The following is a 23,637-nucleotide window of genomic DNA, read 5'->3' as shown; positions in this document are numbered from 1 at the left end:
ATAGGATGGCAATCTGTGTGCGGTGCTTTCTTATGAAAGCATTATGACATAAAACTGTTACTCAAAATCCTTGAGAGTAAGAATCACCTGGACACTTGTTATATATCTGGACCAGCACCTATTTCCCTAAAATTCTATTTCATCAGGTGTTGGTTGTGGCCCAGGTGTTTATCATCATCCTCCTCCTCCACCTCCTCCTCCTCCACCTCCTCCTCCTCCTTCTTCTTCCCCTTCCCTCTCCCCTTTTCTCCCTCCTCTTCTTCCTTATCCCTCCTCCTCCTCCTCCTCTTCTTTCTTTCTTCTTCTTCCCTTCCATGAGATTCTTACCATCAGGGAAACGATGTGATCATGATCTCTTTAGATGATGGGGCTGTGAGAGAGCATGGGTTTGGAACAGGTGCACTGAGATTTGCACCAGCCTTGCTGTTTGTATGGAATGAAGTATCATATTTCACTTAGCCCCAATTTTTTTTTATTTGTAAAATGATACCTCACAGAGGCTCTTCAGTTCTCTTCTGATTTGACTTCTCTAGGATGCTGGGGACTGGGGAAACTTTCCTTGTCATTGAAGCTCCCTCTCCTCTTGTTTTGGACATCAGCTCGCCTTCCTGGCCCCTCCCCACAGCTTCTTCAGGTCCTTCCTGCCTCATTCCTGGGCTCCTCCTGCCCTTCCCACCAGCTTCCTCAGCGTGTTCCTGAGGCTCTGTCCATAGCCCGTTTCTGTTCTGGACTCTCATGGGTGAGCTCATGAGCTCGCAAGCACAGGACTCTGGTTCAGTTGCCCTCCACCAACTGTGAGTCCTAAAATCTGTGTCAACTCAGTGCTGTGAACTCCAAGCCCCTGTGTCCATGTGACAGCTGGGCCTGACCCACTTCTTCAGTGGCCCCAAAGCACTTTCAAGTGTCCTACTCACTGCCTCTACCTCCATTCCCCCTTTAGATTACTCTTACAGATTCCAAGTTTTTCTCAATCTTTTCTCCTTCCAATACGTATTCTACAATGCAGCCAGAATAGTCTTCCCGCAGGGTAAATATGATCATGAGAACCCTCTACCTGAAACCTTGCAGCAACTACCTCTCATCTTCACGGTAACATGGTATAATACCCCCATGATGCAGCCCAGATCATTTCACCTTTGCCATCCCCGGACACTCTAGGACACCAGGTGGGTTTTAAAGTCCTCTGACAGGTTTCAGATCACACTTCTCTCATAATTAATCACTTGCTTCTCCAGAAATGGCCAGTCCGTGCTCTCTCATGTCTGGAAGGGCCTTGGACCTGCTATTTCTCCTGCCTGTCTCACTCTTTTTTATTCTTCTGGTCTCAGTCACCTGATGCTGTCACCAAGTACCTGTGTGCCTCCATCTGTCCCTAAGAGGGACGTGCCTCCTGTGAGCAGGGAATCCTCAGGGGATGTGTCACCTTGAACCTAGTTAAGACCTAATGAAGGTTACTATCTTTATATCCTTTTCCCCATCACTCAGAAAACTGAAAGTTCTGAGTAAATGAATTGTGTGTCTTTATACTAAAGGCCTTAGATACATGATAACAGACATAACAGAGCTAATTTCACAGCATCTTTCATAGGGTTTGCTTTTTAATATCCAAATTGACGTTACACTTGCTAATGACTATGGAGGAAGAGTCAATTCACTAATCTGTTTTGTTAAAAGGTAACATTGGTTATGTTTATGAGTGAGTCATGGTTTCCAGAGCTTTTCCATGTACGTTATTTCTTTCATCTACAACTAATTCTGTAAGGCATCTTTTCTTACCCTAATATAGCCTGCAGAAGTCTTCGCCTCAGCACTTAATTCTCAGAGAGTTTCCTTGCCTTGGACAGTGACAAATAGTCGAGTAGAAGAGTAACAGGTAACCAGGTAACAAATAGCAGAATTGAATACTCTCATGCAGTCTCCACATTTTCTTCTTTTATGGTTTTATAAGTCAAGTAGGTAACTATGTCTCTTAGCATGCACAGGCTTAGCCCACAGTGCTTGGTACAGGCTCAGTTGTATCAAATTAGAGCATGCTGTTATTTCTACCTGATAATATTAAACATCTCTAGGATATTACAACAATATTCAAAATAAATGAGCATTTTCTATGCCTGAATAAGATGGTGGTCCTTCTATACTGTCCAACGAACTATTAACTGTAGAGAATTGCTAGAAATGTGGGAACATCTGGCCTGATCAGTGAACTCACATGCAGCCCAAAGCCAACAGGTTTAAGCTGAGCTCATTGCCCTTGCTGCTCCAACCAGCTTCCCTGTCAGCACTGCTGTCTCAATAATGGCACTGTCATCCACTCAGGCTCCCAAGTGGAAACCTGGGAGTCACTCCTTGAACTTTCTCCCTTACCCACCGGCCCACCAAACCAATCAGTCATCAAGGCCAGCTAATTTTGCCTCCCATCTTGAATCCTCACCTCCTCCCCATCTCCCTTCGGCTATTGCAGCAGGGTGTGAGTGGGTTTCCCACCTGGTGTCCAATTCCCACAATGCGCCCTCCATTCGTCAGTTACATTTATCTCGATGAGAGGCATATCTTACCTCCAAATTCCCGGTGTAATACCCTTCCACCTGTCTCAGTTTTCTGACGAATGGGCTCCTGTGCCATAGCATGGTACAAAAAGAATCTATCAAAACTCGGCCGTAGCTGCATCTCCAGCCTCACCTACTGCTGCACTTTATACTTTGAACTCTGAACTTTGCAGCTGTTTGTGGCCGCCTGTCCCCATCATGCTAGCTCATGCTTTCCTGCCTTTGCTCATGCCTCCTTTACCTGGAATGCACCTCTCATTCTTGGCCTGGCTCAGTTCAGGTACTGTCTCTTCTTGAAAATGTTTCTTGACCTCCACATTCAACCAAGGACCCTTCTGGGTGCTCTCACAGGAGCCTGCCCACTTCAATAGTTTAGCCAGTGCTACATGGTATTGACGTCACCTGATTATATGTCTGTCTGCCATACAAGACATAATGTCCTTGAGGGGTAAGACCATAGCTCGCCTATTTTAGTACCCCAGCACCTAGGGCAATTCCTTGCACATGCTAGGAATCCAGTTCACTCTTGCTGAACTGAGTAAATCAAGTCATCTTGTTTTGGGGATGGCCTGTTTGTCATGCCATGTTACGTATTTTTGTCCCTATTTCTGGTTTTATGGTTTCAGGTGTCTCTGTTCAACTATGTATTTTTGATTTCTTGGGCTTTTGCTCTGCCGTATGCCAAGCTGCGCCGTCTGGCTTCTAGTGTCTGCACGGTCTGGACGTGTGTGATCATCGTCTGCAAAATGTTGTACCAGCTCCAAACCATTAAGCCTGAGAACTTCTCTGTTAACTGTTCCTTGGTGAGCCTCGGTGAAGGGGGAATATTCCTGACTGCCCTTTAGTGAACCTCCATCCCCAAGTACCTTTGGCCTGGCCTGGTTTGTAAGTCACCTCTCCCTGACTGGACGTGCTCTGGCCCTGTGTTAAGCCTCCTCTCATACTGAGGGCTCCCCCGAAATGGACCTGTCCCTCCCATCCCACCATTGTCCCTTTGCTCAAAGCTGAAGAAGAAATAACCCAAGCTCTCCTCATCTGTGGAGCTGGTTTTTTTTTTACTCCATTTTCTCTCTTTTCAGCCAAATGAAAATCAAACGAACATCCCCCTTAATGAGTTGAACAAGTCTCTGCTCTACCGCGCTCCTATTGATCCTACAGAGTGGGTTGGCCTGCGGAAGTCTTCGCCACTGCTAGTCTACCTGAGGGTAACGGCTTTGCTGTGCTTAGTTTGGGCCTCCACACCATTGTATAACAATTCAGAATCCATTTCCCTGAGATGTTTGACATCCATTTGATAGTAACCTCATCTTATGTGGGATTTGGCATCACCTTTGCAACAAATTCTAGGTGTTACAATCAGTATTGTGGCATGTTAAAGAGAAAATGACCAAACGATCTGAGACTGCTTGAATAAAATATGATAAATACATTCATTGGAATGTATTTATTTGAATAGAATTGAAGCATGTCTAAAATATGTGAAGTTTTTTAAAAAGCAAATTTCAAAACACTGTGTATAGTTTGATCTCTTCTAGACACAAAGAAAAATATTGAATAAAATATACCACATGCTCAATAGTGATTATTTCTGAGAAGCGTATTAGCCTTACAAGACATTTGTGCTGTGTACATTGTTTCTCTATAGTTTTTAATAAAGAGCATCTATTACGTCTAGAAATAACAAAGCATATATTTTTCAAAGGAAATTTGAGTGCAAATAGTCATACAATCATAGTGAAAACCACATGCCTCAGATTTTTCACATCTTCTTTTCATGGATGATCTGAGTAGTCCTAATCATGTTACACTGGCATGCACTTAATCATACAGCCTCTGCACTTAGCACCTGGAATTTTAAGATGTATTAAGCATCCCATTTTCTCTTTTTACCTTCTAGTTTTTTCCTCATGTGGTAGATATCTATTGTGCCAGTACTCACCATAAATACCTGTTATGAGAATAAAGAAATTGATATTTGAAAAGGGTGATAGAATTGTGTCTGGAAGCTATGATTCCATAAATGTTGGCTATTTTCATTATCTCAAATAATAGTTACATCATCACTACTATTACTTTACTGTCAGCATGCTTCTCAATCTATTGCTCTCTGTAGCCAGATTTCAGGAGTATTCAAAAACTTCCCCCCAAGCAGCTCCCCACTCACCTAGCTCAGTGTGTTTCCCAGGGTGTCTCTATCCCAGGGTGTCTCTATACTGTTTTGAACTTCCGGTTGCAAATAATGCTGAACTGCCCTCCTTGGATCACTGGAAATTGCTTCCTTGTTATGAGCTGTGTAGTTTTGAGAAACAAGAATGAGCAGCAGCATCTTAGGTCTACAGATTCTAGATCCTATTATTTTGGAAGTTAGCCTGATTTCTTAATGGAGATAATGCGACAATAAATAAGACAGAGAAAATAAATATTGAGCTCGAAACTGTTTAATAGAGGTGAGCTTTTATAAAACATTGTCCTTTTAATTGTCAAGAATATGAGGATTGCTTGAAATTACCAAATCATAAAGCATCTGGCTGACACAGTTGTGTTTTCTTGCTTTGCAGAATAACCTCCTGATGCTGGCTATCTTGGCCTTTGAAGTCACCATTTACCGCCATCAGGAATACTATCGAGGTCGAAATAACCTGACAGCCCCTGTGTCTAAAACTATCTTTCATGACATTACAAGACTACATCTAGATGATGGACTTGTTAATTGTGCCAAATATTTCATCAATTACTTCTTCTACAAGTTCGGTCTGGAGGTGAGTTTCCTTGCTGACATGTTTTATTTCTCTTTTCCATGAAAATTCAAAGAACTTCTTCCAGCCAACTGACCACTGCAGCTTTGTGATACATCTCCAGATATGACGGCTCTCTCCTTGAGAACAACAGAAAGTGTTTGTACTGATGGTTAACTGGCTTGACTGAAGATTTTCCAAGATTGGGTGCCAAACACCCCCTCCACAGCAGTGCCGCGGCCTCCCTGGATCTCCAGAACCATCTAAATGCATGGCCATCAGTTTCTGTGTTAACAGGTTTCTTTTCAAGAATAAACTGTTAATCTTCTGGCCAGGCCCAGTGGCTCACGCCTGTAATCTCAGCACTTTGGGAGGCTGAGGCAGGTAGGATCTTCTGAGGTCAGGAATTTGAGACCAGCCTGAGCAACATGGTGAAAACCCATCTCTACTAAAAATACAAAAATTAGCCAGGTGTAGTTGTGTGTGCCTGTAAACCCAGCTACTCGGGAGGCTGAGGCAGGAAAATTGCTTGAACCCGGGAGGCAGAGGTTGCAGTGAGCCGAGATCACACCACTGCAATCCAGCCTGGGCAACAGAGTGAGATTCCATCTCTAAACAAATAAATAAATAAATATTCATCTTCTTTCTTTTTGTGAATTCTGAAAGCATAAGCTGCAGCCAAAATGAACTGTTTTAAGCTAAAATGGTTGTGATAGTGCCTGTGCCTTCATAGAATGAAGTAGCAACGGTCATGTTTCATGAAGAGACAAAAATTGTTGTTCTCTCTATTGTCTGAAGTGGTTATTATAACAGCTACTAGTCAGTTTTTCCCTTGGGAGTAATCTATACAGGATTTCTGTCTTCATGCTAAGACACTCTAAAGAGCAAGCGCTGGTGAATCTGTGCAGACAGTCTGGCCCTGAGGGATGTGGTTCTCTGCCACCTACACAGACCTGACACCTATCACCAGTCCCCTTTCCCATAGCCTGATTTTTTTTTTTTTTTTTGCCTCTCTTCGTCTTTACGCAGACCTGTTTCCTACTGTCAGTTAATGTGATTGGCCAGCGAATGGATTTCTATGCCATGGTCCATGCCTGCTGGCTGATCGCTGTCTTATATAGACGCAGAAGGAAAGCCATCGCGGAGATCTGGCCCAAGTACTGCTGCTTCTTGGCATGCATCATCACCTTCCAGTACTTCATCTGCATCGGCATCCCGCCTGCTCCTTGCCGAGGTGAGCCTGCCCTTCCCGGGATCCATCTACTTTTAGAAGAAGCCATTACTGAGTGGACAGCTGGGAGAAGAGTGGAGATGAAGAGCATTGACTGTGCTGTTCACCACTTCCTTTTCTGCAGATTACCCATGGAGATTCAAGGGTGCCAGCTTCAACGACAACATCATAAAGTGGCTGTACTTCCCAGATTTCATTGTGCGGCCCAACCCTGTGTTTCTCGTCTGTAAGTATTTCTACTGCAGGGCCACGGAGTGCTGGTATGCAGGTTCACTGCTAATCGCTCTTCACATGCTATGCGTTAGCGCCTTTGCGTCTTCCACCAGACTTCACAATCAGCTTGTCTTACACGTTAATATCACAAGTCATTAATGGCTTCTACTCACCCTATTACATTAGCAAAATTTACCCTGAACATGAGACAGTGGGTGCTGGAAGATGCTTCCCAGATTTCAGTTGCTCTAGAATTGGGTTGCAGCCCCAAGGTCTTCACAGGGCAGCTGGTGATCCAAAGGTCAGAGCAGCTCCCCAAAGACCAGAGTGGGTGTTGAAGAAAATGCAAATGACTGCCCTGCCTAAACAAGTTTAGGTTTAAGAAGCAAGGAAGCAGCTAGTGTGCAGGCTGCTAGGCAGGCTTGGCCTGAGGCCTCTGTGGGCAGTTGCCTGGAAGACAGCTCTCAGGCTACCCTGTGCTCTCAACGCACGGTCCCCCATCTCCAACTGCTCGCACCACATCTGCAGTGTGGCTTAGCTCTGGGGAGAGTCTTTTGGTTAGAAATGCAAAGGGGGATGGAAAAGATAAAGAAAAATGAATGCCTGCATCTGCCACATCCATGGCACTCTATGCCACATCTGCCACAACTGTGGTCACTCTATGCCCTACAAGGTGGAGAGGGTATGACTTGGCCCCGACGTTGGACTCCAGGATGAATTTTACTATGAACTTTGGGAACACAACTCACTTAGGAGCTGGGGTGTGGCTGTTGCTGTGTGATGACTGTGTGTTGCATTATGTAAATCAGAAGAGGACAAGGCTGATTAATGATATCACCTCTGTCTTGCCAGATGACTTCATGCTGCTTCTGTGTGCCTCCCTACAACGGCAGATTTTTGAGGACGAGAATAAGGCTGCAGTGCGGATCATGGCAGGTGACAATGTTGAGATCTGCATGAACCTCGATGCAGCCTCCTTCAGCCAGCACAACCCTGTGCCAGATTTTATTCACTGCAGGTAACAAGAGCTTCATATTTGCTAAGAGCCACTTTCATGTGTGTTTCCATTACATTGCTCCTCTATACTTTCTCTGCTATACTTGGAAAATAGATCCGCTGAATTATACATATTGAAGCTAATAAATGCTGGACAGGGTTGGTCAGTAGCCTGGAAGCTGAGTCTCTGAATTGTAGCACTGCACCTGCTTTTGTCAGTGTAAACCACGTCTTTATGGCCTCAGTTCTCTTCCTCTTCTTTGTGTAAAAACTGACCTGTGCCATTAATACCAGCTCTTTAGTGGAGGGCCCTCCTTCTCATCCCTCATCCCTCCTCCGCATCCCCATAGCTCATCCTTATCTTCCCTCCTCCTCCTCATCCCCCATCTTTCTTCCTTATCTTTCATCCCTCATCCTCATCCCCATGGCTCATCCTCATCCCTATCCCTCCTCATCTTCTATCTCTCCTAATCATCCTTCATTTTTCTTCTTCATCCCCATAGCTCATCCTTATCCCAACCCCACCTCCCCACCCTCCAGCCTTCTTCCTCATCTTCATCACTTATTCTCATCCTCCATCTCTCGTTCTTATCCCCATCCCTCCTAATCATCCTGCACTTGTCTTTCTCATCCTCCATTCCTCCTATTCATCCTTACTCCCTTATCTCCATTCTTACTCCTCATCATGCACCCTTCCATTCTCCATCCCTCATACTCATCCCCCTTCCCTCCCCTCATCCCTACCTTTCCTCTGTAAGTGTTCCTCATTCTCTCCTCCTCCTCCTCATCCTCCATCCCTCATTCTTATCCACATAGCTCATCCATATTCTCCATCCTTCATTCTTATCCCCATCCCTCATCCTTATCCCCATTCCTCCTCCTCATCTTCCATCCTTCCTCCTAATCTTTCATCCTCCATCCATATCCCCATAGCTCATCTTTATCCCCATTCCTCCTCATCATCCTCCATTTCTCCTTCTCATCCTGCATCCCTCCTTCTCATCCCCGTAGCTCATCTTCATTCCCATTTCTCCTCCTCATCCTCCACCCTCATCTGTATCCCCATTCCTCCTTTTTATCCTGCATCCCCCCCCATCTCCATCCCTCATTCTCATGCTTCATCTCTCATCCTTATCCCCATTTCTCCTCCTCATCCTCCATCCTTCCTCTTAATCTTTCATCCTTCATCCACATCCCCATAGATCATTCTTATCCCCCATTTCTCCTGCTTATCTCCATCCTTCCTCCACATTCTTCATTTCTCCTTCTCATCCTGCACTCCTCCTCTTCATCTCCATTTCTCATTCTCATCCTCATAGCTTATCCTTATCTCCCCTCCCTCCTCATCATCCCCCTTGCCTCTGCCTCACCTCACCCCTCCTTCTCATCTTCCACTCCTCCTACTCATCCTCCATCCCTCAAGCTCATTTCCTTAGCTCATTCTTGTCCATCCCATCCCTCAGCCTTGTCCCTATCACTCCTCCTTCTTTATCCTTCATTCTCTTCCTCCATTCATCCTCCTCATTCTTCATGCCTCATTCTCATCCCCATAGCTCATCCTCCATCCCTCCTTCTCATTCTTCATCCCTCATCCTCATAGCTCATTCTCATCCCCATCTTTTCTTCTCATCTTCCACTCCTCCTACTTATCCTTCATCCCTCATCCTCATCCCCATAGCTCATCCTCATTCTTCATTCATCCTCCTCATCCTCCATCCCTCATTCTCAATCCCCAGCTCTCATCCTTATTCCCATTCCTCCTTCTCTCCCATTCCTCATTCTCATCCTCTGTCCCTCCTCATCATCCTCCATCTCTTCTCCTTATCATCATCCCTCATCTTCATCCTCCATTCCTCATTCTCATCCTTCATTCCTCCTCCTCATCCTCCATCCCTCATCCTTATCCCCTATCTCTCCTCCTCATCCTTCACCCCTCATCATTATCCCCCATCCCTCTTCCTCATCCTCCATTTGTCTTCTTCATCTCCCCTCTCTCCTCCTCATTCCTTGTTCTTATCCTCACTTTCTGTATTCACTGGGCACTGAGGAGGGATGGCTCCCTAGATTCCACCCTGTGCAGCTTTTCCATCCTCCACCACTCCACCCACCCTCATGACAGCTGATCTGGGCCGCGTTTCTCTCACGGTGTCCGTGTTTAAACCATGCCAGACTTCTCCCTGTGCACTCACTCTTTCTGCATTCACTGTGTTTCCATGTTGAGATTTTGTCACCCAAGGCCCACTTCATGGAGGGCAGGCCCACTCTGCCTCTTCAGTCAGGTCTTTGGTCTTTAAATGCCTCTAAGACTCCACTCAGCTGCCCACTGTAGTCAATTGTCTGAGGGAGCTGCTGTGACTTTTTATATCCTCTTATTAGCTATATGTTGTGGGACTCATTTCATACACATATGCCATCCAAGTGGAGACAGGTCACTGATAGTACCCTAGCCAGCCAACCCCACACCTGGAGTTGCTCTCCAGCTTCTGGTCTTCTAGAGATTCCTGTTTACATTGTGTGAATATCTTCTGCCTGGTGTTGGTAAGCTGTAGCCTTAGGGTGAAGATCACACCTAACTTGCTTTTGCACTTGTCCCCATCCCCACTCGTACAGTTCTCAGCCCACAGTGCATATACCAATACAGATAGCTGTCAGTCACCTGGTGCTCCCTTTCCACCAGGCTCTGTTCCAGGCTTTGCACACATGGAGCCGTTTTACCCCAACCCTAGGAGGTCATGTTATTATGCCCATTGTGGAGATGAGGAAACTGTGACAACCAGATGAGACATAGGCAGCAGTAGAACTGGGACTGGAACTCAAGCAGTCCAGCTCACAAATCTGAATGTTTAAGCGCTTGAGTGCCTCTTGGTAGCACAAAAGGCTCAATATGGACTGAGTAAATCAGGAAGTGAGTTTGCTTCAAAACCATATGCTATATAGACTTGACCATTCTATTTGTGAATTAAGTACCAGACTAGGCACTGATCTAAGGTAGGACTTCCATTTTTTACTTTTTCTCTATGATGCCAAGAAGACAGTCAGTCTAACCCAATATTTTTACTATTGCAAAGAGAACATAAGTATTTCAAACATATTCATGAAAAACCTAAATCATAACTCAAATGAAAATCTTTTGTGTGCCTTGATTTTTAAAGCTGATTTTTTTTTAGTTATTTCAAATTTTTGTTCTATTTCTCAATGAGGACTGCCAGCAAAGTGACCCCCCTCAGGAAGTGGCCTGTCAAATGCCACAGCAGTGAGTAGGAAGGCAGTGCACACGCTTGCTGATCAGAAGCACAGCCGTGCTCGCCTCTTCCTCCCCCACAGGGGTTAGCTCCACAGCAGCCTGAGATCTCTGGAAAGTGGCCAGAGCCCTGATAGTTAGGTGGCCCTTAGCCACAGTACCTGTCACCAGGGCTCAGTCTCTCTACTCAGAGATCCATAAGGCTCCTTGTTGAAGCATGTTTACTGGGTTTTTTTTCCAACTTATCCTCATAAACTTAGTTTGATGAATTCTGGACTCAAAGTGGGTTCAATGTGAAGGCCAGGACTGGTAAAGCAGGGATTGACTGCTGCAGGCAAGGAAGGAGAGGTAAGGAAAGAATCACCTGCACTCACAGGCACACATGGGCCAGCACACATACTCGAAATGCCAGCAGCCCAGTTCCACTGAACTCAAATCACACACACTTCAGAAGGCCCCTAGGCTCATCCAGTTCACTACCTTTCTTTGTGATGATCCAGGGATACAGACAGATACTGACATTTCATTCCACTCTCCATTAGGAAGTCAAGGAAGAGTTTTACATATTTTAGAAAAAAAAATTATAAAAATATTTAAGTGTTTTCCTTTAAAAAGAGTAAAGGTTAAAAGTTCACTTGCCTGAAAAATGTACCAAGGCACAACTCAAACTGATCCCCTAATAATGCTGGATAGCTCAAGTGTAGTGCATATTTTATTAAGCAATTACTTATTAACATCCTACAAAACAAGAATTCATTAATCAAAAAATTAATCCAGAATTTATTCTCCTGTGCTTCTTCCCAAATGCGGCAAAAGAAATCACCAAAACAAAACCCCCAAAACCAAAAAGTTCTAATCAAGAAACGCAGCTGGGACTTGGCCTGCAGGTGTGACTCCTGTCAGATGACAATGCTGGCACCCGAGCGCGGGCCTCACCTTCCATCAGGAAAGCAGCAGGGATGGGTGGCCCCCAAAAGGGAATCCTGACTCAGCCAGAGAACCTCCAAAACCAGAGTACTGAAAAGAACAAAAAAGTCCCACCATGGCTGTGGATAGTTTGTCAGAATCACCTCTCATCTGTAGAGAAAGATTTCCACCTCTAATAAAAGCTTTGTGTTCAATATAAATTTGTTTAACTTCTAGTTTATCAAAGAAATTTGCTCATCCATTCTTAGCTTTTCTTTCACTAGACAGAAGGCATCTGTACCTCTAAGGTACAGAAATTCTAAATTTCTTTTGCCATGCTATGATTCATGCCTACCATGGAAAAATAAAGGAGAATTTTGAATGCTCAAGTAGTAGGCAGAAATTGTTGTTTGTGAGAAATTTGGCTTGAATAAGGTGGTAAGAAGCATACACACGGTTTCCACAGCTCATCTATTGGTCCATTACTAACTATTTGAGGGTTTCCTAGATACCAGGATTAAATTAAAGCTCGTAGTCTGATTTGCAAGTCATAGTAGAGAGCGTGAATTTCTTCCCTTGTTAAAGGAGACTTTCCTGATTTTGCTTCTGTTCTTTTTGTTGTTGTTGTCCTTCTGTCGCTGGCTTTGTTTTCCAGATCTTACTTAGACATGTCCAAAGTGATCGTCTTCAGCTACCTCTTCTGGTTCGTGCTCACCATCATCTTCATCACTGGCACCACCAGGATTAGCATCTTTTGCATGGGGTACCTGGTGGCCTGTTTCTACTTCCTGCTCTTTGGGGGCGATTTGCTGTTGAAACCCATCAAGAGCATCCTGCGCTACTGGGACTGGCTGATTGCGTACAACGTTTTTGTGATTACGATGAAAAATATCCTGTCAGTAAGTGTTTCCCATTGCATAACACATTTGTGATTTCCATGTAAGAGTAAACAATCCACTCGTGGTTATTAAAAGCCCAGTGCTTGTCATGTTGCTCTCTTAAAAGCCCCAAATAAGATGCTGCAGATTCAGAATTAAAAACCCATTTATTTCTCTCTGTCTTGCCACGTTAAACAGAATCCTTTTTGCTCATTTTCACCATTTCAAGGGCACATGGCTAAAGGATATGTGTTCATAGGAATAAATTCTAAAATGTCTTTTGCTAATTAAAATTCTGTCTCTTCTGAGAAATAATTTGTCATCACTGTTGCTGTGAGTTATGAAGTGGCCCTGTTAAAAGCTGAATTGGAGCCATTGAATCTTTTCAAAAGCTGTTTCATGTTGGCAAAAAGCAACCTTCTTATCTGGAAAGAACCGCAGAAATGTGCAATATAATGATCATGGCTCTCTATGACACTGGTTGGGGTAGGAATGAAGCAGAATGGGCTATTGCAGGCAAGAATGTTTTATGCACTCATAAGATGTGGGTAGATAGAAGAGAAAATTCAGCTTTCTTGTTCCGTCTGAGTATAGACATCCAGATTAGGACACAGCTAGAGCAATATAAGGTTAATGGAACCCCCACCAGGCCCCGGAAAAGCTTGGCTGCTCTGCTCTTTAAGTAGCTATGTTTCAGAGCAAACTCTTCCCCTCACATGACAGGTAACTCACACTGCCCAGTGGTAATTCCAGAGTCACATCAACCTATCAGGACACAAGGACACCATTTCAGTGATTTAGTGCTGCAAGAAATTAAGCAACAACCCCTCCTGAGCTGAAGGAGTTAATAGCTATCTGGCTGGTGCCCACCTGAAGTTTATCCCTGTGCCTGCACCTCCCAGGCTGTAACTGCTTTTGCACTGAGATAGCAGTGAGGAAATCTCCTTCCTAGCTACTTAAGGATGAGCTCCCCAGGCAATTCAACTGTGATAGCTCCTTGATTTTTGGCTGTGGTGGGGGTGGTAGGGGATGGGGGGAGGGTGTATCTCTGTGTCTAGAGGTCTTGGAAAGCCAAGTTTATGTAGCCATGAATAGGCATTTGGATAATTTATTTTGTTTGAAGTCCATTAAAAGTCCATTTTCTAGGTGACAGTGAAAGTGACTTTTACTGGGTGCTTTTACCCCTCTGACATCAATTTACATTTGGAGAAGCATTGAGAGTTGTTGAAAAGAGCATGAGAAAGAACAACAGACCGCTGGTTCGTTCTAAAGCCAGTGTGATGGTGAGGGATCTGTTGCCAGAGGCTGATTTCACAGCCATGCTTGGAAAATGTATGGATTCATTCATTTGTTCTGTAAACCTGTATTGTAGACCTGTTTTTTGCTAAGCACTATTTGATATATTGAAGAACTAGAGCTAAACAGCTCTCAGGTTTTGCCCTCAAGGAATTAACATTCTAAAAAGGAAGGTAGACCTACTTATAAATAATTATGATGCAGTATGTTAATGATAATTATCACAACATTTTTGAGAAACAAAGCAAAAAAAGGATGCCTAATATCTTGCTTAGAGAAGCTGGGAAGAGGCTTCCTGGGGACAATCCCATTTGAATGCATCAGAGACTCATAAATAGATTGAAGGGTCTTCAGGGAGACAAAGGGGGAAGGCATTCTTAGCCTGGAAAATGGAACAAAAGCAGGATATGACACTGTAGGACTGGAATATTCCTAGGGTTGGGGAATCCATACTGAGTAACCACTACTGTGTGAGCAAATCCTAATGATACTTTCCTTCCTCACATGTTCCCAGGAAATACACACAATGCAGTTGAAACTTTTATGTGTTGGCTTGCAATGATTCATACTTGTTCAAACATTTTCCAGCTCACGATTTAAACTTAACTATAACAAGAAATTCATTGTTATGGGGCAACCACCTGCCAATCTACAAAAAGCATTTCTTTACCAAGAGAATCAGCCAAACAAGACTCAAAACACATACTCTGTTCTGTTCTAAGAACCACACCCTGCCGCTTAAGTCTGGGATGACCTCTAGGGAACAGCATAGGTTATATTTATCTGGCTTTTAAGAAAATAATTCTACCAAAGTCAAAGTTCTAGGGTTCAGTGCACACCCATTCATTACCCCAGAGTTGAGATTTATTTTGATGATCACCCAAGATTTCCTCTTGAAAAAGTGGTGCTTCCAAGTACAGAAAACATTACATGAAAGACCTTTCCTTTACTCATTCTGTTTAATTTTCCCCAGGAATTTACATTGCTCCTGAAGCACTACCACAAGGTGACTGAATTTTTAGGTACAATTGGCATCTCCTAGAATCATTACCACTGAGACCCTGTGAATACTTATAAGACGCCACATTTTTTTCTGTGTGCAGAGCTTCAGCATTGTGCCCCTCTTTTGTTTCAGATAGGAGCATGTGGATACATTGGAACATTGGTGCACAATAGTTGTTGGTTGATCCAAGCTTTCAGCCTGGCCTGCACAGTCAAAGGCTATCAAATGCGTAAGTATGAAAAGCAAATGTGGGAGCAGAAGGGCAGAAGAGGGAGGATAGTTGTATTGTTCTAATTTTAAAATTGGGCCAAAGCCAATCAAGAGATAAAAGTAGGGTCAGTTATCTCCAGATGGAGGTTATAGAACTGTACATGGTGAATCTATTGTCTATAATGTGAGATGCCTCATGCTAAGCCTCTTTGATCATCCTCTTTAAACGTCTGAAACTCTGAGGACTTGGAGTCTGTGATCTGGAGATTGGATGTAGTGTTGTAGTAACTCCCCAGGCTTTTTGAGTCATAATTAGGAAGGATTCCAGAAGCCCACTCAAACCTGCTGTTGTTCCGCTTAACATCTTGGGTCATGAAGTAACTCTGACTTCAGGCTCCTCTTGTCCTTAGGAAGCTCAGAGAGCTTCAAACTCAGGGAAACAGTTGGGAGGAGCATGAGGATTTCCAGAGTTAGACTCCTGCTGAGACAAAGGCAGAAGTGTCATTGCCACCACCCTGCCTGTTGTACCAGAACCCAGGATGACATCACACGTGGTCTACCATGGCACCCATGGGTGTTACTTGGACACCGTGCTCTCTCTATTTATTTTTTATTATTTATCTATATTTTTAAAAAATATTTTGAGGCAGGGCCTCTGTTACTCAGGATGGACTACATTGGCACAATCATAGTTCACTGTAACCTTGAACTCCTGGGCTCCAGCGATCCTCCCACCTCTGCCTCTGGAGTAACTGGGACCACAGTAGCTGCCTCCTGAGTAACTGTGCCACCGTGCCTGGCTAATTTTTAAATCTTTTGTAGAGATGTTGCCCAAGATGGTCTTGAACTCCTGGCCTCCAGCAATCCTTCTGCCTCATTCTCCCAAAGTGCTGAGATTGCAAGCATGAGCCACCACATCCAGTCTTTTTTATAAAGTCTATTATTTTTTTATTATGTAGCTTCTATTTCAGGCTATACTTTGCTGAAGCCTCACTAAGACTTTGCTTTTCACTTAAGAGAAGACATACTATTGACATTCCTTCTTATAAGCCATGCTGTTTTCATTATTTTGCTGGTTACCCCTGTGTATAAGCCCATTCCCAGAATGGGTGTTTTCTTTTGTAGAAGAGTATTTCCTCTGGCACTGGACATTATCTCTCCGTGGCCCTTGCTGAGGGTCTCTTTCTTCCTAAGAGAGAGAAATACTCAGGAGGCCTCCATGTTAATGAGGCCCTCCGGAACCGTGGAGTATGAGGAGTTCAATGCGTGGTCAGCCTTGTGAATCAATGTTGATGTTGGATTCGTGGCCTCCTTGTAAATAAATCAACTCATAAATAAGTCAGAGCTTCAGAATGCTGCTTTTGTGCCTTTATTTCCCAAGCTTGACTATACCCCAGATTTTATAAAATGACAATGAAAACAGATGTTAATTTTAATTTGTGTTTTTCTACTTTGCTACCACAGCTCCTGCTAATTCGCCCTGTACACTACCCAGTGGGGAGGCAGGAATTATTTGGGACAGCATATGTTTTGCCTTCCTCCTGCTGCAAAGAAGAGTCTTCATGAGTTATTATTTCCTACATGTTGTGGCTGATATAAAAGCTTCCCAGATCCTGGCGTCAAGGTGGGTCAGGCCATGGAATCAAGTGGTTTCTCCCAGGAAACTTGCCTGAAACAATATTGCATTGTGTTTTCTGTCTGAGCTTGCTTTCAGAACTCACAAGAAGTTAAGAAATCCCTTCCAGTGAAACCAATCCAAGAAGAATTTAGCACAGGACCTTTAAAATAGAACAGTAACAGGAAGGCCTATGTAACCATCAGGTTTCACAAGGAATGGGGATGCCGTAGAAGGCCAGAGGTTCACTGGTCAATTTGAACCTCTCAAAACCCACCAGTTCTCTAGAAGTGGCTCAGCCTGGTCTCAGACAAACAGCAATGTATGCCACTTTGGTCTAGAGCTCAGTCCACTTACACCTACCTCCCCCTATTCACCTGCTTTTCTTCTCTAAGCCACTGACCTGCTTGCATTACTATCTATTTTTTCCCATAGACTCCATTCTTCTTTCAGTTTTTGCCCTTGATCTTGTAAGTTTAGGGAAAAAAACTGGGTAGAGGTAATAAAGTGAAGGGCGCTGAGGTGGGGGTGGATGTTGATGACCAGCTGTGTGGCCCCCAGCTGCTGTGTGTGCTCCTCTCAGAGACTCAGACCATGCCTAGGTCCCATGAGATTCTCAGTGTGAATCAGCTGGTGGATACTGGGTAGTGTTATATAAAATTACCAATATCTATTATTTGGCTTGAGGTTTAGACTAATACATCTGTGTTTACCTATAGTTTCCCTAGAGTCTGTTCTCTTTTCCTACCACGATAAACACAATGTTTATTTTGTTTATTTCCAAGGTCCATTTATATGATGGCAGTTGTCAGCCTCTGTTACCTAAGTTGGAGTCAAATAGAAAGATCCCTATTGTCAAAGGAGCCTTGTGGCATGCCCAGCCCTCATTATGTAGGTGACAATGACTTTATTTTATGTACAGCGTTGCTCTGGAATTCATTGTTATAATCATTTTCTAATACCCAGGACATCATTTTCAGAGCTAAGTACAATGTTTCATCCCAATAGTAACCTTATTTACTTGTACATAAACAGCTGGTATTTTGCAGGTAAATGCATCTGTTTTGCCTTTCCCAAAGCAGAGGTCCTTACATAACTTATCTGATGAACCTCCACTTGGAAGCAATCTTCCTCAGGCTCCTAAGGCAACGTGCTCTCCTAATTATCCTTTTCCTTTGTGGTTCAGTCTTCTAGGTCTTTTTTGAAATCTCTTTTTTTGCCCATCTCTCAAACATGAATGTTCCCCAGTATCTTTTCCTCAAAATTGTCACAATTGTTTAGATATCGTGCTCTTCATGTTATAGTGAGAGTGGTAACTGGCTCAGAGTACAGTTCATGCCGATTAAAGAAAAGCTATGAGTTGATCAGTAAGCATTGAACTCATAATGGTGTGTCCAAAGAATTCACAGTCATTCATTCATTCATTTCTTTCATTGCCTACTCTGTTACATAGAGGTGATGCTCACCTCTGCCCTCACAGAGCTCACAGACTAGCAGGAAAGTGGCACATGAGCAAGAAATTGTACTACAGTGTATCTGGTATTGTCTCAGTCCATTTGGGCTGACAAAACAAAAATACCATAAAACAGGTGGTCTGTAAATCATATACACGTATTTCTCACAGTTCCAGAGCCTGGGAAGTCCAACATCAAGGTTTGGGCAGATTCAGTGTCGGCCAAGGGCCCACTTCCTAGTAGATGGCCATCTTCCAAACTGCATCCTATTTTGGCGGAAGAGGCAAGAGACCACTTTTGGGGGCTTCTTTTATAAAGACAGTAATCCCATTCATGAAAGCTCTGCTTTCCCGCTCAATGAACTCCAAAAGGTCTCACCTCCTGTCCGTCACCTTGGTAGTCAGGATTTCCGCATGTGAATTGTAGGGGACACAGACATTGAGACCAGCAGGTGTGACAGTAGGAGACACTCGGGGAAACATGAGGTCACATCAAGGGAATATAACCAGCTGCAGGGGCATGAACCAGGTAGCCTTCCAGTCCCAGTGCAGGATGAAGGATGAAGAGGAGTTAGTCAGAGGAGAAGGCAGAGGAAGCAGCCCAGTGAAGCTACGGAAGGAAGTAGCCATCAGAAGCTCACAGTGACAGCATCACGGAGACTGGAAGATGAGGATAGTGAGTTGTGAGGAATAAGCTCCAGGTCAGGCGAGGCCAGGTCCTCCAGGGGCTATCAACCAGGATTATGTCTTTAGAAATATTCCCACAGTCTTAGGAAGGCCTTGCAGTGTTTAAACAAGCAAATGCTTTGACTGTATTTGCATTTCAGGAAACTCACTCTGCTTGTGGTATGGAGAATAGATGGGTACAGGCAGCACTGTAAGGCAGAGAGACAGCTAGGCAGCTGCCTGATAATCCAGGGTAGAGATACCAGCTAGACCAGGAGAGGTTCACTGAGAAAGACATTCCAGAGGCAAAAGAGGCACAGCTTGAAAACCGTTGGGAGGGCAGGGAGACGGTGATGGAAAGGGAAGCACAGAGGGTGATGTGCCCAGGATTCTGGCTTAGCCAAACAGTGGTGCCAGTTCCAAATATAGGAACTCAAACAGGGAGAGAAGATTGCCGCTGCGGAGTTGTAGGTGCTGTGGGCACATGCAACTCAACCAGTTGGGACGTCCACTGAGCAGCTGCTCGGACAGGTCTAGAGGAGTGAGTAGATGGAGTGCCACCATCACACAGATAGTATTGGAGTGGGTGAGTTGCGGCTGCTGAGAGGGAGTATGAAGCATGAGAAGAGAATCTTGGGGAACATTCATGTTTGGGAGATGGGCAAAGAAAGAGGTTGCAAAGAAGACCAAGCAGCCTGAGCCACAAAGGAAAAAGGAAAACTAGGAGAGCACATTGCCTTAGGAGCCTAAGGAAGAGTCTTTCCCACTGGAATCCATCAGATAAGTTATATAAGGATAAGACTAGCAACTGAACATTGAAATCGGTGACCTTGACAGGGGGGTCAAAGCCAGACAGCAGCGAGCAGAGGTTGAAGTTGTAAAGGCTTAGAGACATGACCGTAAGACATTTCAATGTGAAGGGGCAGTGATGTAAGTTCCTACATAGGAAAATGCAGGGGAGTGGGGGTGGGGGGTTCTTTTTCATTTTTTTAAGGTTATCAAGACTTGAGTACGCTTGCATGCTTATGGACAGAATTCAGTCCTAACGGAAAAATTGGAAATGCAAGAAGAGAGGAAGAAACAGGAATTGTTCCCCAGGCTGCGAGTGGGGAAGGGACCTGGAGCCCAGGGCAGACCTAGGCAGGCTGACGGTACCTCTTCCACTGTCCCTGCAGGGCAGGACACCTGTGGGACTGACGGTATGGGAAATTGAGAGACTTACTGCCTTAAGATTTGTGTTCCCTCTGGGAAGCAGGAAGCTAGGTCATTTACTAGGAGTGAAAAACCACTCGACAGACTTTAAGACTTGAGAAAAACGTAGCAGAGTTTGAAACAGCCACTGTAGAGAAGCAGAAGACTTTTCAAGGAGTCGGGGGCTCTGCAGAGAACCATCTGCCCAGGCGGGTGTTTTTTCCAGCAGCTGCCAATAGCCCCTCCCAGTCCAGGGCAGCATACCGTCAGGTTCCTACAGATTTGGGATTTGCCAAGCGTGTAACAGTGTGACAGAGTTGAGTATGTGAAGAAGGTTGAGGAGATTTAGGGGGACACTGAAGTTAGCCTGAGAAGTGAGAAAGAAGAGAAGGGAGTAGAAGGACAGGAAGAAGAGAATCAGGGACAAGAGACTAAAGTCCCACAGTTGGAGCGGGAACTTGGCCTTCACATACTCCCTAAAGAAATCCCCAGTTTCTGCTCGTTGAAGAGAAAATGAATCTGAACATACCCCTTTTTGCAAATTTCTCCTCTTGGTATAACTATAATAAGGTCAGGTAAGGACGCTTCACTGAAGTCTAATGTTTAGTGGGACAGGTTTGTAGAGGCTCATGGGCTTCAAAGTCTTGGAGAATGCAAAACACTTTCCCTTCACTGATCTTCACCACTGGGCTTGTGAGCAGCCCCCACAGTCCCAGGGGGAAGGCTGTGCCCTGTTCACTCACGGGGAAAGGCTTCTAGAAGGGGTCTTGTTGACTCCCACTCCGAGCCAGGAAACTGCAAGCAGCTGCCATAAAGAGATGTGATGTTTTCTAACCCTTAGGAATAATTTTCAGGGAAAGGTGAACAACAATAGCAAGAATACTGACTTGTTCATGTTTCCAATTTCCCTTTAGAGGAGCTGAACTTTTCCAGGCCACAATTGTAAAAGCTGTAAAGGCAAGAATTGAGGAAGAGAAAAAGTCCATGGACCAGCTGAAGCGACAGTAAGGATGCTGTTGATGCTCATCCTTCTTCCGTCTTCTGATTGTGTGATGACATTCAGCTGGCACTCCACTCTTGGGGAGCCCCAAACCCCTAAAATATTTATATGTATGGGCTTTCACAACTTCCTATATATTTATTCTTGTGCTGGGGCAGTGGCTCATGCCACTAGACTGAAAGTGAAAGCGGCTTAACAGGATAGCTCCAGCCTGGTGGGGTTGGGTGCTCTCCTGCAGAGGACCAGGGATCAATTGCTAGCTCAGTGACTTACTTCAGAACCTTGAGCAGATCATTTAAGTTCCCTAAATTTGAATTTTCTGTTTTTACATTACAGCTCACAATTCTGTCTTTCCGGATTTTTGTAAAGATTAAACTGGCTGATGAATGACACAGGGTCTTGCTCAGTGCCAAGCACTTGCTATAAGCATTCATTACATCTGTGGGCTAGGGGGGTAAATGTGGAGTCAATTTTGGAAGCAGAATTTTAGATAATATCATCCAGTCTTTTTTGGAAAGAAACTGATAACCCTGGTATTAGATGACTTAGTCAGCACTAACTAGAGGCAGCACTAGAAATACAAGCTAGAGTTCCCTATATCCCATCAAAATCTTTTCCCACCATCCCATTCTGGACAGCCCAAGGGGCAGACTGACTCCACTCAGGAAATTTGAGAATTCCATGGGAAAGAATTTTCTTCGAGTGAAATTTCCAGCAATAATGGAACCTCTGAGAACAGGTAGTACCTCATATGTTTGGGGGCCAGGTTTAAAAGGTGATGGCCATGGAATTCTAAGCCTAGACACTTTCCCCAAGAAAACGGAGACACCATCTGCCCACTAGGAAAGTTCCCTAAGTTTGTTAGGGCAGTTTCATCTCATTCTGACCTTTTTTCCTAGCTTTTTTCCCAAGCAGAAATATTTCCTAGTGTAAATTAGATGATTCCACAGCATAATTATTTTCATAAAGACGTAAGTTATATCTAAAAAATTATAATGTAAATGCAATATGGTTCAACTGTTTTTATTGTTGTTTCTAGTTATCCAAATTAAGTCTAGAAGAGTAACAAATTTGGATCCATGTTTAGAATGTGTTCCTAACTTCTGATAAGTGGAGTCTATTACTGTAATTCTGTTTGCTAAATCTTTCCATTTGTTTAAGAATGCAAAACTTGGGAGAATAAAGGACTTGTGTTTCTTAATATGCAGTGTTCAAACTGGCTATGATAGATGTGAGTGGACATCAAATATAGCTTGCCTAGCATAATTATTATTGGTCATATCGTTAAGACTAGCATCTATGCAATGCCAAATAACATGGGAACACACACCCAAACACACACACACACACACACACACACACACACACACACACACACACATATAAAACAAAGGAGATACTTGTGGCTAATGAGTAACCATTTTACAATTCCCAAATATTCTAATTTGTCCATGAATTTAGCTATATACATAACAGCGTAAGTCCAAAGTACTGACCACATGAGAATAATGAATGTGTTCTTGGCATTACTCATGTTATTTTCCTTTATAGGATGGATCGCATCAAGGCCAGGCAACAGAAATATAAAAAGGGTAAGGAGAGGATGCTGAGCTTGACCCAGGAGCCAGGGGAAAGCCAGGACATGCAAAAACTCTCTGAAGAGGATGATGAAAGTACGTCAAGACATTTTCCTCTTTTTCAAGTTTCTTAACATTGAATAATAGCATGATATTGAGTAGGGCTGTAAAATAATATTACTTTTTATTTTACCAATATTATCATTGCATTTTTTGACTCAGTAAGCTTTATTTTCCCATTGTGAATGGATATGTTCATTAGTTTCATAAAGTATATATTTGATGAATCAATTACTTTACAAGTGTCTACTCTTCAGCAAGATAGCTTTAACAAACACATAGCCTAGCTTTTGTTCCACAGACATCTGTTTCTGCAGTAGATTGTCAGAATTTTGCTTAATTTGTTTCTTTAAAGGATATATTTGTGATATACAGTTATCTTTTATTTCTATACATTTTATATGGAAATGAAATATGTATGTGTATTTTATGTGGCACCTGAATATTGGTAGCTAAAATATCATTCAATTATTGCCCATTCCAATGAAACGTACCATGAAATGTATGTTGATTATATCTAATTATAGATTTATTATATCAAATTAAAGTTTAAAGGATCTTTTATAGAGGCTTGCATTCTTCTCTATGTGAATGGAATGGAGAAATAATGCGTGATATTTTCTCAGTGCATAGTATCTATTCATGGTCAGTAAATTTATATTTTCCAGCCATGAATTAATATAATCACAAGAAAAAATTTATTGTAATTTATGTACTTTAACAAAATATTTGCCAGTAAGTGGTTCTATAAAATTTGGGGGATGCTTTGTTTCTGTTAATTCAATTGAGTATTCAATGTGAGATGTATTTTTTATACGTC

At 43.5% G+C, this 23,637-nt stretch overlaps 1 protein-coding gene across 3 annotated transcripts in view; it reads left to right on the top strand.

Moving 5' to 3' along the window:
* The window catches only part of PIEZO2 (piezo type mechanosensitive ion channel component 2), a 447,097-nt gene that overhangs the window by 361,696 nt on the left and 61,764 nt on the right, over positions 1 to 23,637 (top strand). For all 3 annotated transcript variants that reach the window (XM_032293399.1, XM_032293398.1, XM_032293400.1), the window contains 11 exons: positions 3,173 to 3,349; positions 3,626 to 3,751; positions 5,105 to 5,305; positions 6,311 to 6,515; positions 6,637 to 6,738; positions 7,578 to 7,743; positions 12,524 to 12,767; positions 15,178 to 15,274; positions 16,720 to 16,879; positions 21,095 to 21,184; positions 22,732 to 22,853. In XM_032293399.1, the coding sequence (XP_032149290.1) occupies positions 3,173 to 3,349; positions 3,626 to 3,751; positions 5,105 to 5,305; positions 6,311 to 6,515; positions 6,637 to 6,738; positions 7,578 to 7,743; positions 12,524 to 12,767; positions 15,178 to 15,274; positions 16,720 to 16,879; positions 21,095 to 21,184; positions 22,732 to 22,853 (1,690 nt within the window). The remainder of the gene's footprint in view (positions 1 to 3,172; positions 3,350 to 3,625; positions 3,752 to 5,104; positions 5,306 to 6,310; positions 6,516 to 6,636; positions 6,739 to 7,577; positions 7,744 to 12,523; positions 12,768 to 15,177; positions 15,275 to 16,719; positions 16,880 to 21,094; positions 21,185 to 22,731; positions 22,854 to 23,637) is intronic.

This window comes from Sapajus apella, unplaced genomic scaffold (assembly GCF_009761245.1).
Source record: "Sapajus apella isolate SASKATOON/1434 unplaced genomic scaffold, GSC_monkey_1.0 scaffold29, whole genome shotgun sequence".
NCBI lineage: Eukaryota > Metazoa > Chordata > Mammalia > Primates > Cebidae > Sapajus > Sapajus apella.
Note: the sequence above shows the minus strand (reverse complement) of the source record. Positions and strands in the feature narration are given on the sequence as shown.